The sequence below is a fragment of the Anser anser genome (assembly GCF_964211835.1).
Source record: "Anser anser genome assembly, chromosome: 9".
NCBI lineage: Eukaryota > Metazoa > Chordata > Aves > Anseriformes > Anatidae > Anser > Anser anser.
In genome coordinates this window covers 26,607,978-26,625,433 of record NC_139729.1, presented here as the reverse complement: position 1 = coordinate 26,625,433, position 17,456 = coordinate 26,607,978, and the positions used below count along the sequence as shown (strand labels likewise).

At 49.5% G+C, this 17,456-nt stretch overlaps 1 protein-coding gene across 3 annotated transcripts in view; it reads right to left on the bottom strand.

The window, feature by feature from the left end:
- PPM1L (protein phosphatase, Mg2+/Mn2+ dependent 1L) overlaps positions 1–17,456 on the bottom strand; it is an 85,661-nt gene that overhangs the window by 17,044 nt on the left and 51,161 nt on the right. For 2 of the 3 annotated variants that reach the window (XM_083848736.1, XM_083848737.1), the window contains exon 2: positions 7,117–7,291. In XM_083848736.1, the coding sequence (XP_083704862.1) occupies positions 7,117–7,153 (37 nt within the window). In that variant the 5' untranslated portion in view covers positions 7,154–7,291. The remainder of the gene's footprint in view (positions 1–7,116; positions 7,292–17,456) is intronic. The other variant, XM_083848735.1, reaches the window with a different exon arrangement.

The window sequence follows — 17,456 nt, the reverse complement described above, 5'->3', positions numbered from 1 at the left end:
AAGCGAACACGACACTGCTGTAGGATACGGGCACAGCCTGCTCTGCTAAGATTTGTCTCCAGTTCCGTGACATCGTCTGGAGTCACTGCAAGTCTCCCAGGGCGTTACAGAGGTTCGCACGATTCCTGCTGCCACGCAGGAAGGTGACCGAGTTTCGGGTATGACTTTTGTCAATAAAACCAACTTAAAGAAAGGTGTCGGGCTGCCCTGTGGAATTCACGCCACCCATGTCCTTCAGGTACCAGGCTGCCCGCTAAATGTCAGCTCCCAAGTAATTCAGAAGCCGTCCCTCCTGTAGCTGCCACCAAGTATTTAAGGAAGACCCCGTTTAATCTCCCACACGTCGCTGCTTGTCAGGCCACGCTCGTGCAGTGCTGCGGGCGCCGGGTGAAGGTGGTCCCTGGGAGCAGCTCAGAGCTCAGTGGCACCAGCAGAGCCGTGGCACCGGGAGGGGCTGGCAAGCCAAAGAAACCAACCCCTGTCGTGGGTTTGGCTGGGGTCGAGTGCCAAAATGTATCCAAGATCCTCCTTCCTCTGTCTACAAAGCCGTGAGACCGGCCAGGTGGCAGGGGGCACCCATCGACAGGCTGCCCCGGGGCTGGGGGAGGGAACCACTGACCTTACTGGGGCAGAAAATCTCGTGCTGGGTACTCAGCGGGCTTTCACTAGCAACGTTAACGGGTAGCTGGAGCCGTGAGCAAGAGGAAAAAGTAGGAGCAAAATGAAAATCCCGTCTGAAAACAAATTCAAAGTAATTAAAAGCATCCGACAAAACCCTGTGATAGCGCTGGGTTTATGGCTAAAGGATCAAGGCTGCCAAATTTCATTTGAACCAAGGGCACCGACCTGCACTTTTCTGAGGTGCCCGAGCCATAAATACCGGCTTTAAAGCAGCAGCTGTAAATAAAGCACCAGCGGGAAGGCACCGACCTTAATGCCAGACCCGTAATTAGCGAGTTCTGCACAAACGCCGTAAATAGCAGCCCGCTTACAGATGCTCTGTGCATCCCCGCATCGCTCAGCCAGCCCCAGGTGCTCTGAGCTCACCCCCCCAGCACGCAGCCGAGCGCGAGCAGCAGTTTGGGGAAACTTCTGCACGAGGTCGGCAAACGGAGGCGGCAGCGGGCCCCAGAGGGGCAGCCCTGCAGGCGCCCACCGGCAGCGGGCCCCCCGTAATCCCCGTTGGGACACAGACAACAAAAGAACTCAACCCTGCCACGTGCCCTCCTTGCAGGAAAGCCCAGCCCCTGCAATTCCACCGTTGTCAAACTTAACATTTCACCCCGTGACATGTAAGGGAGTTGGGTCCCTGACATATTGCCGTGTAAGTGGTTTCAAAGCCATCGCTGACTCTCCCCCTTCCCCGTTACCCTCCTGAATGCCCACACCATACAGGACCATGCCGGCTTCCTCTCCTTTGCTGGGACGTTTGTGGCAGGAGGAGGTTTGGTGAAGCCCCCAGACGCGAGCACTGCTAGCTTCGTGTTGGAAAGCCCAGCTGCCAGCTGCCTGCCTTAAATAGCTAAATACCTCACAGCCTACTTACAAATCGATCAGGAGGGCAGAACATTTCACACGCAAGTAGGCACTTCGCTGTCAGTGCTGTTTTTGTTCTGAGCTTCTGCTGAAAGCTGATAATCATATGAATAATAAAAAATTATTTTAATTGAGGAAAAGCCTACAACACGCTTGGGCAGACTTCGGTGTAAGCCCGCTGTGTGCAAACACCGCCGCGAGCCTCGAAACCGGGACGACCACAGGCGCTGCGGGAGCCCCCGTGTGGGAAATGAGAGCCACGTGGCTCCTGCTGGAGCCACACCGCAACCGTAACGTAAATGATTTTGTGTGTACACCTACGGAGCCGCCTGGGCTGCTCTCAGCTCCCTGCCCCACCTGGGAGTGGAAGCCAGTCCCTGGTAAGCAGAGGGAAGGGGCACATTTAGGATGGGACTTCACGCACCAAAGTGCACGCTTAAAGTCAGGATCATGCTGGAAATTCCCCGTTTCCCTCTGCTCACTGCTGAAGAGCTCTAGAGACGTGGCCCAGGACGCAAACACAGCTGGTTAGCAGGGAAATCCTGCCCTGGGCCATGCCCCGAGATCTTTTCCTAGAGCTATTGGCCCTTTGCTGAAACACAGAGCGCAGGTTTGTGGTGACCAAGGTGAAAGTGCAGTTTTAATGTGCAAGAGAAACAAATGTGCCAAAGGAGGTGCTGAGCATAAGGCAGAGGCTGGATACATTCAGAGGTAATCATCCGGCTGTGAGGGGTAACAATTCTTACCGTGTTCCTCGGGGAAGGCACAGGGCTGAGTTCTCACGGCAACGACTGGCTGCTGAGAGAAGCGAGTTGTTTCGGATCGTGTTCTCGAGATTAAATACCTGAAAATCATTGAAACTCCAACCCGAGCTGCAGAGAAAGCAAACAACTGTGGTGGCCTGCAGGCCGCGGTGTTTTTCTCCTTGTCAGAAGAACGCCTCCGGCGCAGCAATAAATGTTGTCCCCGACACGTTTGAGCCGTGTTAGGTACGCAGCTGCTGTGTCAGTGGGTTTGCAACAGGTCAGAAAATAAATGTACCAGATTGCTGCAGTGCTGGGAAACGGTGCTCGCGCAGCACGCGGCAATCCCACCGACATCCCTCGAGATAATACAAGTGCCACTTGGACAACCATCCTTTGCCTGGACGTGCCTTTTGTTCCCCAAAAAGCCTTGCTTTTGGCTTTTCCCTTCCTGGCAGCTTCTTTACGGCTCCCCCATTTTTGTTCTTGCACATTCGGTGCAACCCGCTGCCTTCGCAAGTGCTGGGCTCCTGGTCAGGCAGGGATTTAAGCTCCGGGGAGTCACCGCTGCTGAAACTGGGCTCAGGTACGTCCCCGCAGGCCAGCCCCACGTGGCAAGGAGCAGCCAAACACGTATCAAAAGCACGATCCCAGAGTTTTAAGACTTTTTTTTTTTAAAAAAAAGAACGTGGCTGTAGCAAACCCAACAGATTTCTTCCTGCATTTGTGATGTGCACGAGCTATCGTGCGATAAACATCACGGCGAAGATAACCTACTGCAGTTTGGCTGCGATGTGGGACGATGAGGGCTGTACCTGATAAAACCTCTTGCAGTGGAAAAAAATGATGTTTCCCCAGCAAGGTGGTTATTATCCCAAGTTATAGCACATTCCCAGAGCGCCCACACTAGCCTGGACATTTGTGTGAGAGAAATGGATTTGCCAACCCATTGGGCTGAAATTTAACCCTGGATATTTTTGCTTCTCTGTCCACCTGCCAGAAGCAGCCAAAGCTCCCGGGATGGGACCTGGGCAGACCTGCGCCAGGCTGCGTCTTCTTGCAGGGCCTGAAGCCAGAACGAATCCCGAGTCCTGGAGTTACGCTCAGAGCCGCTTGTCCCAGAAACCAGGAGCTGCAGAAACCCAGCCTGGTCTTCTGCAAGGCACAGGAACAGAGGCTGAGCAGGAGAGTCAATTGGCTTCGTTATCCACTCATTTGGTGCTAAGCCCTGCAGGGATGCAGAGCGGCGAACAATACTTTGCGTGCCTGGGAGGGCCGCGCGGCTCCTGGCGAGAGCACCATACACGGGCACGCTGGGTGCAGGCAGAGCCCAGAGCCCACCTCACTCGCAGACAGGCTGCGGCACGTCGTCGCGCTAATGGACGCGTTTTTACCTCAGCAGAAAATAAATTCTGTTGCTAAGATCGGAGCATTCGGGCAATTTGGGACGTGATCTGCTAGCGTAAAACCAATCTTCACGGAAACAAACTGCTGATACGAGCAATTTCACTTCCTCAGTGGCACTGAAAGATGGCTCAGAGGAGGAAAAGGTGAGCAAAGGCCTGAAAATGGAGCTACCCACGACAAGGACTGCGGGGACAGCTCTTTGTGCTCCTGTCTGCTGAGACGGATTCCCTGGCTCCCTTTGGACAGACCGCTCCTGCCCTTTGCTGCGGGCTCCTGTGCGAGCCCCAGGGCAGCACCAGCCCTACGAAGCACCCGTGCCCCCTCGCTGGGGGTTTGGCCGAGCCCCTCGGCTCCACGGGCAGGGGGAGCAGCGCCCGCAGGCTGCTGGAGCTGGCTGGGGGTGCCGTGCCCGGCTCCGGCGTTGGGCTGCAGGAGGGTCTGGCTCCCCCCAGCAGGTGCGGGGCAGCCGCACCCTTCCCTACCTCCGTCCTCTGCTCAACGCCCCCCCAGGCAGCTTCGTTAGGGCCAGGCACAGCCCTGGTGGTAGCCACGAACGAGCTCCTGGTGCCCTCTGGCAGGACGCGTGCAGCAGCAGCCCCCTTGGTGCAGGTGGCCCCAGGGAAGGTGGGACGTGCTGGTAAACACCAGCTAAGGAAACGGTTTGGGGCTGACAACTGGCCCCGGGTACTGTGCCTAAATATCAACATCTCTCACGAGCGCTTCATGGCGAGGAAAAATGAAATTCATCTTTTTTTGTCACGCGGGGAGAGCGGCCGTCCATCACAGCACGCCCTACAACCACGGCATGAGCTATCGGCGGATCTCCTAGCAGGCTGTGGCCAACTGGCATGCCGAAGTGCCTTCAAATATCCCAAAATTTCATTTGTGCAGGAGTCGCTGGCCACCCCAGACAGGAGAGATGCCGTAGATAGGCGGAACAGGATTTACATCCAACAACGCTTCAGCAGGAGAAAACATCCTTGCACAAAATTAACCCAGCCTTAGCGAGCCAAGAACGCCACTTTTTAAACTAAGGGATTTAGAGATTAGGAGAGGATTTGTACCCATCCGTCACGCTGGGCCTGCTTTCATCTTACAAAGCTCTCTTAGTCAAACTTCACTAAAAATCTTGTCAACATTTGACTATTTTTAGATGAACTCACGGTGTTTGGTAGCTCTGGGACGCCGAGCTCCTGACAGGGAAGATTTACAGGACGGCAGTACGACGTGGAGCCCACCGAAGCTGCACATCGTTATTAATATCGCCCGCTGTGCTCTAACGGCCCAATTAACAGGCACAATTGTGCCAAAAGCCCAGGCCGTTTTGGTGCAGCTCGGTTTTCACCTGGCGAACGGATGTAGAGGAATCCTACGCAGAGAAAAGACATTTGTGACCTACGAAATGACGGAGTGAGGACAAGTAACAGGAGAAATTAGTTCAGACCCATTTGAGAAGTGCTTTTCCCTCGAGTGCACCAGTCACTACAGCACCTAAGCCCAACACCCAGCAGCATGCCTTGGAACAATTAGCCAGCTCAAATTCGGGCTTTTTATTTACAGCAAGGTGCACTCACTCTGTTTGGGACGTGTGTGTACATCGAGACCTTTCTAAACTCGGTATTTATGTAGCTCCTAATTTCTACATCATTGTTTTATTGTAAGATATAAATTCCCAATGTGTGTTTGGAGCAGCTTAATCTTTATTTTCTCTGCACAAACATGCAGTTTTCAAGAAAGAAAAATGCCTTCTCCTGACAGGAATTGGTAATTTTCTCCACTGAGAAAATTTCTTCCCTTCCTAACAAACGTCTATCAATCAAAATGACGAGAGAAATAAAGTGACCGAATGTGCGTGACTGAGAAAGATCTATGCCAGCCATTGGACTGATAAATTCTCTGTTTAAAGTATAAAGTATAAACAGAAGCAACGGAAAGCCACAACTTCCAAAGCTTATTTTTTATGCATCATTAAGAACAGGAGGTACCTGATGAAAAAGATAACCCGTGCCCATCTTTTAACCACGTCGTCCTTCAAGAACTCTCACGACTCCGAGCTCCTTAAGCACAGGAGCACACGAGTAGGCTGCAAATGGCACCGCGAGCTGCTCGAGAGCTCCTGAGATCAAAGTAGTTTAAGAGAATCAGGCTTATTTACCGGGGGAGAGCGCGAATGTGGTTGATAAAGGACGAGAGCACTGTAATTACTTCCAGTTCCTAAAGCTCACAGTCCTTTAAGTACCCAGAGCACACACTCTGCAAATGGCATTTTAAGTTGCTTGAGCATTTGAGATCAAAGTAGCTTAGGAGAATGATACTGATGGTGCGCAGGAGTCTGAGTAGGAGTCTGAACAAAGTTGGTAAGTGGTTCAAGCTTTCTACGCAGTTCAGGCCACTACAGCGTAAGTACCAAGTAATAGGAGAAAATAATACAGGCCTGCTGGTGCTTGGCTTTCCAGAGCTGGGCTAGGGAAGATGAGGAGTAGGAAAGATGAACTCAGAGGATGGTGATTTTGGCAGCGCCATCTAGCAAGGGCCAAACAAAACAGTCATCCACCTCGAGGGGTATCTGGCAAACATGAACTAAATAGGATGAAAAACCTGGTTATGAGATTTAGGCTTCTAGCCAAAACAGCTGGAAGAAAAACCTCGAATTATGCTCAGAATGGTTCCCAAAGGGCACCGCGGTGCCAGTTACAGTCAAGTGAAAACAAAAAAGAAAGTACCAGCGACTAAGAAAATCCACTCGCTACCATGAATGTTAATCGAGCAGTAAAACTTTTAACTGTTCTTTTTATAGTAAGAAAAAACATTTTTTTCCTAGTAGAAAGTGTTAGCTGTACCTAAGAAAGCCACCAAATATCTAGACTACCAAGACACAAATATCAAAACCGAAGAACCCCATAACCGCACTACTAAAATGCCTCCGACACTTACCAGTTGTCTATTTTTGGCTGCCCACACCCATCACGTCCCAGTTAAAAATCTGATTCTGTGACTACCCAGTACACTCTTGGCTAGGCAAGTCCAAAAATAAGTTGTGAAGAAGAACCCAGGAACGTGCAGGACGTGCATTTGACAAAAACATTTTAACAGGCTTCAAAATCCTTCCGAACTGTATTTAGTGACTTGGTCACACAACTCGCAGAGACAATACAAAACACATGGCCAGACCATCAACATCTGTACGTTACAAAGAACCAAGTGCTGGTACAAAGACTGTCCTTTCAGCTATTACGTATGCAAATCACCAAAGAGGAAATTTTTTCTCTTAAATCAACCTGATTTTAGGAGAAAAATGTTTCACTGAAACACCTCAAACCTCTAGAACAAAGTTCAGTTTGCGAACACAAGCCCTACTGGTCTGAAGAAAGGCTGGAACCGAGCAACTTGTTCTCAGTAAAACGTAACTTAGGAAGAAATAAAACCATACCTGCTTCGTCATAGGATACAGTCAGTTTTTCCAGCATTTCTCGATCGATTGATAAAATCTGCTGTTCCAGGATGGTTTGGTAAGACAGCACGCTGTTCTCCTTGTCCTTCTCATAGTCTTGAAGATGTTGCTTTAGGACTTCAGGCAGCCGGGACTTCACGTATTCTGCTGCTGACTGTGTAGAAGAAAAGCAAAGGTTTCATCAGGACCTTTTCTTTTTGAAATGCTTCGTGCATATCCATAGCATTTATTTTATTTTAAAGCATTTTCAAATCAATAAAATGCTCTCATTACTACCAGCTCCACAGTGTGAGGTCAACAGGTCGTTTCTCTGCCAAAATCACCCGTGTGCCCAGAACTCCCACGGAATCAGGGATACAACAGCCCCAAACCCTCCAGCGGGGGCACAATCCTGCTCTCCAGCAGCAAGGTTACGGCAGCCCAAAACCAGTTCACCACGCTTGACTGGACACATACTGTGATACTGAACTTTCTTCACCACAAGCATATTTTGAAAACGTAACTACAACACATAATGCCTTTATTTTTAATTTTAAATATCAGATGATCAATAGGAGTCTCTTCTCCTGCTACGGATACATAACCAGGTTAGGACAGAGAGCCCAAAATAAATCTTTAATAGCACTAAAAAACTACCTACAGATATACAGCCAAACACAGAAAATTACTCCTATTTTTTTTTTTTTCTGTGACTGCTCAAAGCCATAAGCAAACAGGAATTAACACAAGGTGGCATGGTTGTACCAATGTTAGGGAGCCTTATGCCGAAATGCACAGGGCAGTGAACACCAAGAGCTCCTGCCCCTGGGCAGTGTCCGCCTTTCTGGCTTTCCACCAGCGATACAAACCCACCTGGACAGGAGGGATGCAGCGAAGGCTGCTGCCCCGTGCTCCGGCTTTCCTGCCAACTCCCAGGCAGGAGAGAAAAAGAAATGGTAAAAAGGTGAGATTATTCCAGGGACTGGCCACAAGTTGCCCCCCCACTCAGCAGCACGCTCTCCTGGGTTTATATTTAGTTTTCCAAAGTCAATTGCTGATTAATTTACAACCTTAAAATATCACCGAAGTTGTGTTCAATTTATCTGCAGGCTAAACCATGTGAGACGAATGAAATTATTGTAGGGAAACCAGAGGAGCTCTCCCCACGGGTACCACACAGTCGACGTTACAGTCTAATCGGTGTTTCCTTCCCAGGGAAGGCCAAAAGAGGCGCCGTAGGCAGGCCTTTATATTTCACGTTCCTTCGAGAAGAGGTTTTACTCTGCATGGGGGCATTTTGGGCTCTCCCACTGCAGCAGTTTGAAAGAGCAGGGAGCAAAGGAAGGTTTGGGGCTTTGCACACACTCACTTTGCGGCACCCATCCCGTGCCCTCGAGTGCAGACGCGCGCACCGCTGGCCGTGCACAGGGCAGACAAAGCTCCGCTCCCGTCCCAGAGGCCCCGCAGCCCAGGCAGAGCCAAGGGGCAGCCGGAGAGGAGCCGATGGGAAACCACTGGGATGGCGAGGGCGGCACGGCAGCGGGACGGACCGACACCACGGGACGGACGGACACCACGGGACACCTGCAGCCCGAGTTCACCGGCGCCGCAGCGGGGACAGAGGCCGCCACACAGCAGCCCCTGCAGAGGGCCTTTCCACAAAGCCACTGTCAGGATTAAATCACAATTTTGAGAAAATGTAACGAAAACGTGGTCCTGCTCTCGTAGGGGGCTCTGCGCTCTGAGCCCACAGCAGCTGGGGCAGCTCATGCTTAATAAAAACCACGAGAAACAAGAGAGCAAAATTTCCCTGGCTCTTTTATAAAGCTGAAAAGCCAGCATCCTCTGTGGGTCTGTTTTCCCTCCGCAGCTCCCTTCTCCAGCTGAACAAAAGGCTGACTTTAATAGCTCCATTGATTTTAAGGTATTTCATTTGGCCACAGAAAGCTACTATTATACGTTATGTACCTGCAAGGTAATATACTTGCAGAGCTTATTCACCAAAAAATCACATTTTTCTCTAGTTACTAAAAAAAAAAAAAAAAAAGCCTGCACAAAACAAAAATCACATCAGGAGACGCTGAAATCCCTCCCTGTGCAGGAACCCCAACCTCACAAGCACCCCCACCCTTCTGTAACTGCCCCAATTGCCCATGTTTCTTACCTGACGAGGACTACGCATTCAAAGGACTTAATTTTTATAACTTATGCTGTCTGCTAATATCTGCTCTGCTTTTCCGAAGTGTATCCTTCTGGGAGCTCCCTCGGATGGGGGAAGGAAAGGTCTAAAACGGTTAATTACAAGCTTCTTCACAAAGCCACCCAGAAGGCAGGTGGCGCTCCCCGAAGACGTCTCCTTACACAGCTACCCCGGGTGGTTTCGAGGTGGCTTTCCACGCTCAGGAATTGAAGAAAACGGCAGCAGAGCCCCTGCATCAACTTCTCCTGGGCTGCAGGTTTCAAAAACCGTACACAGCCATCACCTGCCTTTGCTGGCTTCCATTCCTGTTGCTGCCTACTGTAACTGAGTGGCCTCCCTAAGCGTAGGTATGCCCCTGGCTGCAGACGACCCCGAATTAATCCCGATACCCCCACGTTAATGCCGATACCCCCACATTCAGCAGAACCCTCGTAAAGTAACACCGAGAGGCAGCCAGGACAGGCCTCGCGTAGGAAAGTCGGACGTCCGGTGCGTGAAAGCAGCGCCTCCGTAAAGGCGTTACGTCCTCGGCGGGTGCCGCCCCTCCTGCAGGCTGCAGCTCAGCACGTCTCCCGGCTGGAGTCACCGACCTGCTCGCCCCTTCCCCATCCAGGTGTCAGCACAGCAACGCAGCGACCTCGAGACGAGAGCTCGGAGGGGCAGCAGGAGCAGCACCCAGGGGAGATCCGCTCCCACGGGCACGTCTGCGGGCAGCGACCCAAGCGCTCCGTGGCCAAGCACATGAATTAGGACAGCAAGCGTTCAGCAGGTCCAGGACCCCGTGAAAAACCTGTCTCTTTTTTGGGCTACAGTACTCACTATCTTTACCTTGCTGCATTCAAGTGGCAATTTATACCAAAGGCAAATAACTAAAATCTCAAGACAGAGCAGGGGAAGAACACGTGAGGAAGTGTTTATCAAGACCAGGTATTTTCCAGCTGGCTGGGCCAGACGGAATTAATTCAGCTACAGGTGGCTGGCTGGGACAAGTTCCTTACCAACCTCTATCTTCAAAAATTCAGAGGATGGCAAGACACTATTTGGAAAGGGTAAATGTAGGGGCTCCTTTTAAAATAGAATAAAGAGGGAGAAACAGAATCACAGACCAGTCCCTTCAACTTCAGCGCCTAAATAATGGAACAAAAGATCAATTGATTTCTAAGGATGACGAAGTGGTAAGATTTGGAAGCCACAGAGAGCGAGGTGGTTCTCTTGGGGTGTCTGGAGACGTCAATTTGGTTCGTAGCAACCTTCCTTCGAGCAAACCTTCCTTTGCTCACTGCAGGCAGCATGCCTCTGCTCTAAACTCTCAGCGCCACTGACACATCATCAGCCCAGACACAGCTTTGGGAACCCAGAGAAATAGCTTTCCATGTAAACTGGGATGCCGAATCCCATACAGACTGAACATGTCAGAGAGATTTCCATGGCCAAGATGCATCCCCAGCATCCCTTCTGACCCGCCAGGTGAGCTGGGCGCTCCTGGGGAAGCCCCCGTGGGTGTGCTGCTGCCACCAGCACCGCGTGCCTCCCATTTGCTCCTCTCCAAGCTCAATCGTTTTATGGTCATGGAAAGAATTTCCACCAGAGGAATGTGAAATATGTACTGATCCCTCTTGGGATTTCACATTCCGCATACTCTTATATACATGTTTCTGGGCTTACATCTTCAAACCCGACCCAACCACAGCTCACTTCTCAAAGAAGAGTGCCCTTAACTTACGTCTCACCCCGCTTCCAGGCCGGCTTCACGGGCAGATTCCTGCTGCTTTAAACGCAGCCCAGCACCTTCACTCCCACTTCACCTCCTTTCCACATCGAGCTACCCAGCCATAAGGCTTTAAGAGGTGTTTCGTGACACCTCGGTCCCCTTCTGGGCGCTCACGGCAGGAAGGAAGTGGTCAGCGAATATTTTTTGCACTCCTGTGGACGGGAGCTGCGCTCACCGCAGGCAAACCGCCTCCTCAGCCTGTTCACGTGGCCACGCAGGAGGGGTTGGTGGTGGCTGAAGGAGATCCAAAAATTCTGCCCCCGGACCCACGCGTGCCCCTTACCGGAGCGTAAGGGAACGTAGGGGCACAAGGCCCGAATCCGGCGTCTCGCAGGGCTGATGCTCTCCTTCATCAGCACAAACCACAAATAACTCCTCTGAAGTCAGGGGAATTTTGCTAAGGCAAACCCCTTGGAAAAAGGACGCGAAGCTATTAATAGCGATTCAAAAGGAAAACACGATAGCAAAACATAATCTACTCTCGAGAGGATAATGCAAGATCTACCAATGGTGCTAGGACGAACGTTTTGCCCTCCAAAGCCAGGAGCTATTTAAAGAACAAACAGGTCGAAAGAGGCTCAGGAGTAACGTTTTCCCATAATCTAACTGTTGCTACAATTAGCCTACCAGTTCTATTTCCAAGTGTCTTTTTCTCCAAAGGAACTATTCAAGCAAATAATTTGCTATTGATCAGTCCGGATCCCAGGAAAGCCGAGCTCACAGTTTTAAGCAAGGTTAGTAGCAAAAGCACGCCTCCAGAAATGCCGCAGGACTCAGGAATCTCTCCCGGGAATTTCGACGAGACCGAACCCTACACCCACCGCTATTACTTCGCAATCCACGCACCGTACATTTCCGCAGCAGGAAAAATATTAGCCTCACAAACATCTTTAGTTAATCAGCAGCTCTGTCATCACGAGAAAATTAACCTGATTCCAAGGAGATGCATAAAGTTCAAATTAGCATTCACCCCGGATTGTCAGAGAGAGATGAAATCCATAATTACAGTAATCCACAGCTGCTTGCACTGTAGAAAATAATGAATTGCCCAGTGAGAACCGGTGTCCATGAAACGGAAAGAAAAGGCCATCTGTTGTGGAGCTTCGCTCTGACTTCATGCTTCGAGCACGGAGAGCTCCATCTCCTCTGACACAGGCGGCGTGTGGATTTACGGCTACGAGCAATCCAAACAACCACAGCACCAAACAGAAAGGTTAAAAATAAAAATGAGAAATGACGATGATTTACAGCTTTAAATTATGCATTTGAGCTTCTTCCCTAAGACAGCGCTTGTCACTCACTTCTTAAATAGACTTATTTAGACGTCCTCGAACGAGCAGCAGGTGAGGCAACAAGACGTATAAGGCAGGGACGACACGTTCTGCTCTGCCGCCCACTCCCCCTCCGTTAGGCAAGGAGAGGCATCGGGCTGCGGGGGGCACACTTGGTGTTGGCATGGGGCTCCTCGATCCAGGGCGTGGATCAGAAGAGGCGAGGATAAATGCAAAATGATTATTTTCCATCTTCTGATGGGAGAAGGGACAGCGAAATGGAGAAGGGACAGCGAAATACTTGCTCAGTTCTTGAAGAAAGAATTTTAATTAATTAAAATTACCAAGAAGCACTCCGCGTGCTACAGCCAAGCAGTCACTCACGCTACCGCTAAGGAACACAACTCGGGGCAGGGAGGGATTTGTCAGAGGTTACACCGTCGTTGGCAGAGCCACAAGGAGGGCTTCCGACACAGGACGTCTAATTAAAAGATTAATTTTATCAAAGCAGGGGGAGTGTTACGATTATCTCGTCTGACATCTCAAATCGGGAGGACCACAGGACTGCTCTGTCTGGTTGCTTGAATAAGTCATTTAGAGAAATATTCAACTCTATTTCGGAGCCAGAGGATCTTCCATTGCCCTTGGAAGTTAATTACCCTTCCTGTTAGCGGGCAATTTCACATAGCACAGAAAACGTTCACATCATTTCCAGTCTGAATCTGCTATTATCTATGACTTTCAGCCACTGAATCGAGTGAAACGTCTGCTCACCTGCATTGCTCTTTCTCATGTAAATACATGCAAATTGATCCCATCACCCCATTATCCTCCCATTGATAAACCAAATAGATGGAGCTCCTCGAAGGGCACGTTATTTTATGTCAAGTCAGCGTGCGCGTTTTCTGATCTCGTGGTCCATCCTACGGTGGATGTGCTGCCCCTTAGAGAGGGTGAAAATGTTCCCAGGTAACTCAGCGGGATGATACGCCGCCAGCAGGAATCCAAGCACGGGTGGACCCATTTTATTTGGTTGTCATAAAAACCAGAAGATTTATTCTGGTTCTTTAAACAACTGCATGCATGCACCAAAAAGCAATGTTTAGTAAATATATTAACAGTAATAAGAGGAGCTATTACCCTAATAAAAGGAAATGCATTAGGACCGAAATTGCATATGAGCAGACACAAATTCTGAATCCTAACTGTGCTAGGAAGGCAATTATTATTCATGTCCTTTTTAGGAGAAAAATTAAAATGAGTAGGGAAATTAAACTGAAAATTAGCCCCAGACAAAGCTGTGATTTTCTAACGCTCCTGCTAGTCTTAACAAGAAGCTGAAGCTGACTGTGAAGGGGTTGTGTTTCGCAAACCCTGGAAGATGCACAGGTAGAGACACAAGAGACAAACAATGACAACTTCCACGTCCACTTGGCCATATCTAAAGGACATCGCCATTTGGCGTATGAATAATACCTGCACTTGCCAAAAGGCATGATTGAGCTTGTGGAACACTGCAAAGATGTTTGAATGAATTATTAAAAATGAAGGAGGAATGTCAAGGCTTTGCCTGAATTTTCTGATAATTGGTTGCCACTATGAACATGGAAGCAACCAAATATTAAAGCAAGAAACAATTAAAAAAAAGAGGTTTTAAAATGCATGAAAATGCTCATCTCCTACCAGTTAACGCTGCAGGAAAATCTGGGTCCCAAATTGCAATTTATGGTCAGAAGAGATTACTAAATATAAACGCCCATACAGCTACACCAGCAGGGACTGCGTTTGCTGAAGACCTGCCAGGAAGAATTTCATCCAACCCAGAAGAACTGAAAATTTTCTTGTATTACTATGATCAAATCTAAGCGACGGTGGATCAATTTTTTTTTTTATGTTGGCATAAAACCCAGAAGCAACAGAAGCAGAGATAACGCTGAAAATAGTGGCTGAAATATCATTAAAACAACTAACTTTACGAGGGTATCGAACTGCTCATTTTGCAAGCTAGGCATCAAATGTTTCTTTGATACCAAAAACTACGGCATTTTGTATTTTACTGAGCTCATCAAGTTCGACACAGAAGGCGAAAAAAGAAAAAAGTCGTGCAAAATGAAGGCTGTTTTGTGCAACCCCTGAGAAAATCGTGTTTAAAACTTGGTGACTGTAACCCTGCATCAGTACAGACACTGAAACGAATGCCTTCATCAGCTATTAAAGTGCCTTAAAACTGCTCCAGAGGATTTCTCCAGGTATTTCTGTGCAGATGCTTTTGCAAATAGCAGTAGGATGTAAGATGCTTTATGGAGAATCAGTTTTACCCAAAGCCTTTCATTCTGCTGCTTTAGTTTAGTGAAAAATGTATTTATAGCCTATTAGACAGAACTAAATAGCAAGAGGCTTTCTTCTTTCTATGACATTGTTCTCTTTCTCCCAGCAAAGAGAGAGTGAGCACAGAGGAATATTTCAGTCTAAATGGTCTCTCCTGATTTAAAACTATCACTTTCTGCCAAGCAGGAGTCATCGCAAGAATTAGAAAGATTCAGGCCGGGCTGAAACACTCTACAAATTAGCTCCTTATGCAGGAGACCAAGAAGATTCTTGCTTGTAATTTTACCAAAATTCAACCATCTGGTCAGAAATTTATAATCTATTTTAGATTCTTACTCTGTAAAAAAAAAAAGAAAAAAAAGTAGTCAAAGCAATCCAGTTCACCTAGAGAACATTAAGGAACAAGATGCTGCTTCCCCCGCTGTAGCAGCCACCGTTCTGGCACCCCCTTCTTAAACAGCTGCAGCTGACCCCGAGCAGGGCCCGTGCAGGAGGCAGCACCCACAGGGTGCTCCAGGGTGCCAGGAGCGAGACCACTGGGCCACCGCGGGGTGCTGAGGCCCAGCGGTGCACAACGAGAGCAGCGCCCAGGACGCCTCGCCCCGTGCAGCCCGTACCCAGAGCGTGCCGCTGCTGCTCGGCGCCGCCCGGCTCCCCCACCTGCCTGACCGCGGCTGATGTAACCCCCACAGGGGGCTCACGTGGAGCTGCTCTGCCTTACGGGCTCCCACGCAGCAGGCCAGGTGCACGGACGCCAACCTCCAGGCACTCCTCAGGGCTCGGGCTGCAGCACGGGGTGGATGGAAGTCCGGCCCTTCCGCGTTACGCCGTCCTAACTGCGGGGGAGGACACACGTTGGGCATGCTGAGAAGCAGATTTACAAGGATTGTTTTTTTAGAATGCATTAAAAGCATCGGGGAAACGTTTGGGAAGCGTAGGATGGCACACACTGGTTACCACGCCGCTGCCCTGGCCGCGTTTTCCCCCAGGAAGCAGAGCACCTGCAGGGCTCCCACTACTCCTGCCCACAACACCCAGTCCCGTGCTCCTGAAATATTTCTGCAAACAATTCCGGTACCGTTTCAAAACTGCAAAAAGCTTATCGAGTAGAGAACGGACAGGAATTTTCCAGTAACATCAAGTACCACTATTTTAATTCACGTGGTCACAAAGCACCTTGGAGATCCCATGACCACAAAGAGCTGCAGCAGCAGGCAGCAAGTCAGGGACTCGAGCACTGCAGAAGAGCTCTGGCCAGGCGCTGCCCACGACACCCGACAGCCAAGCCCTGAACCACCAAGGCTCGTACCAACCTGGATTTGCCTAACGGTGGAAGCAATCCTTAAGCTTTCACTCTGTATTAAGAAATCACATTAATAATTAGCCCCAGGATACATCCGATACCGCGATGAGAAAGAGATGCGAATTAAGATAAAGGACTTTGCTGTGAAAAAAAAAAAAAGTATCTGAAGCCGCAGAGCCTAAGGGTTAATCCAAGACCCGTGGATGTGTTCTGCTGTGCCGCTCGCCCAGGGGCTCGGGAGATTAATGAATAGATGACAGCACTGCAATTTGTTCCAGCCGTATTTACGGAGTCCCCACTGCCTCTTCAAAAGCTGTAACAAACGGTGCTCACAAACAGCTAACGAGGAAAACGTGGCCGTGTAGTCCTGTAAACGATTTACCACGGGCCCGCTGACATTTTCCTTTAGCCACGTGTATGGAAATGAAAGTTTGTGAAGATAATGACTTGGAGATTCAATGAGCTCTGTTTAAATGCAATTACGGATCTTTCGCTTCTGTTCTCTCCTCGCCTCAGACCTGAAAAGGCCGCTGTACGGACCCAGGCTGCACAGAATGAGCAAGGAGCGAGCAAGGAAAGTGCCGCATTCACCCTTCATGTAAAACTAATCCGACGCTGTTCGAGAAGAGTGAACTTCTGTCTCCTCCCCGTGTGTCCCAGCGTAACGCCAGTCTGCCAGGAAAAAAAGATTTCTCCTGCCCGTCAGACCTTGCGGTCATGTGGGTGAAGAGGGGCTGAAGCACAAGATCATGGCACAACGCTGTTTAAAGAGGCCACTGTGATCCTACAAGGTATAAGTAGCAGAATGCGGCTGTAATGAGGTGGTTATGGACCCATTAATGGCACACGGCGTCTACTTCTTATCCCTGCTATTCGAGAACCAAGAGATCGTCTAAAGGATTAAGGACAAAACGAACAAGCAAACAAGAAACACCGAAGGCTGCAGAAGCAAGGAGCTGTCTCAGTTTACCGAAGCTAAGGTGAACTCATCTTAACGAGGCAGATCAGTGAGGGGACCCGGCAGGCCAGGCTGGGGGATGGATGGACTTGATGTTCTTGAAGGTCTTCTCCAACCTAGATGATTCTATGACTGCAACGTGCTACAGAGAGAACAGAAATTTGGCAACCTTTTGGTAGATCAGGAACCGAGGAGGAAAAGAATGGCTTCAGCCACTCAGCTCAATCCCCACTGCTACGGAAAGTGTCCTTCACTCGGGATTCCTCGCCTTCGTTTGCTCTTTCATCTCTCAAGTTCGGTACTTACCAGGCACCGTTACATACGCAGAATTCATGAAAACTAAAACATCCTCTTCAGTGAGGACACACGAACCTTCCCGAGTGGAAAGAACTGACAGCGAGCAGTCGTACAGAAGACTTAATTAAATGGCACAGACTCAGAGACGGGACTTCATTAAGCAGAAACGCAGCCAATTGCCATTCGTAAGTAAGGGTCCCAGTGCACGTTCA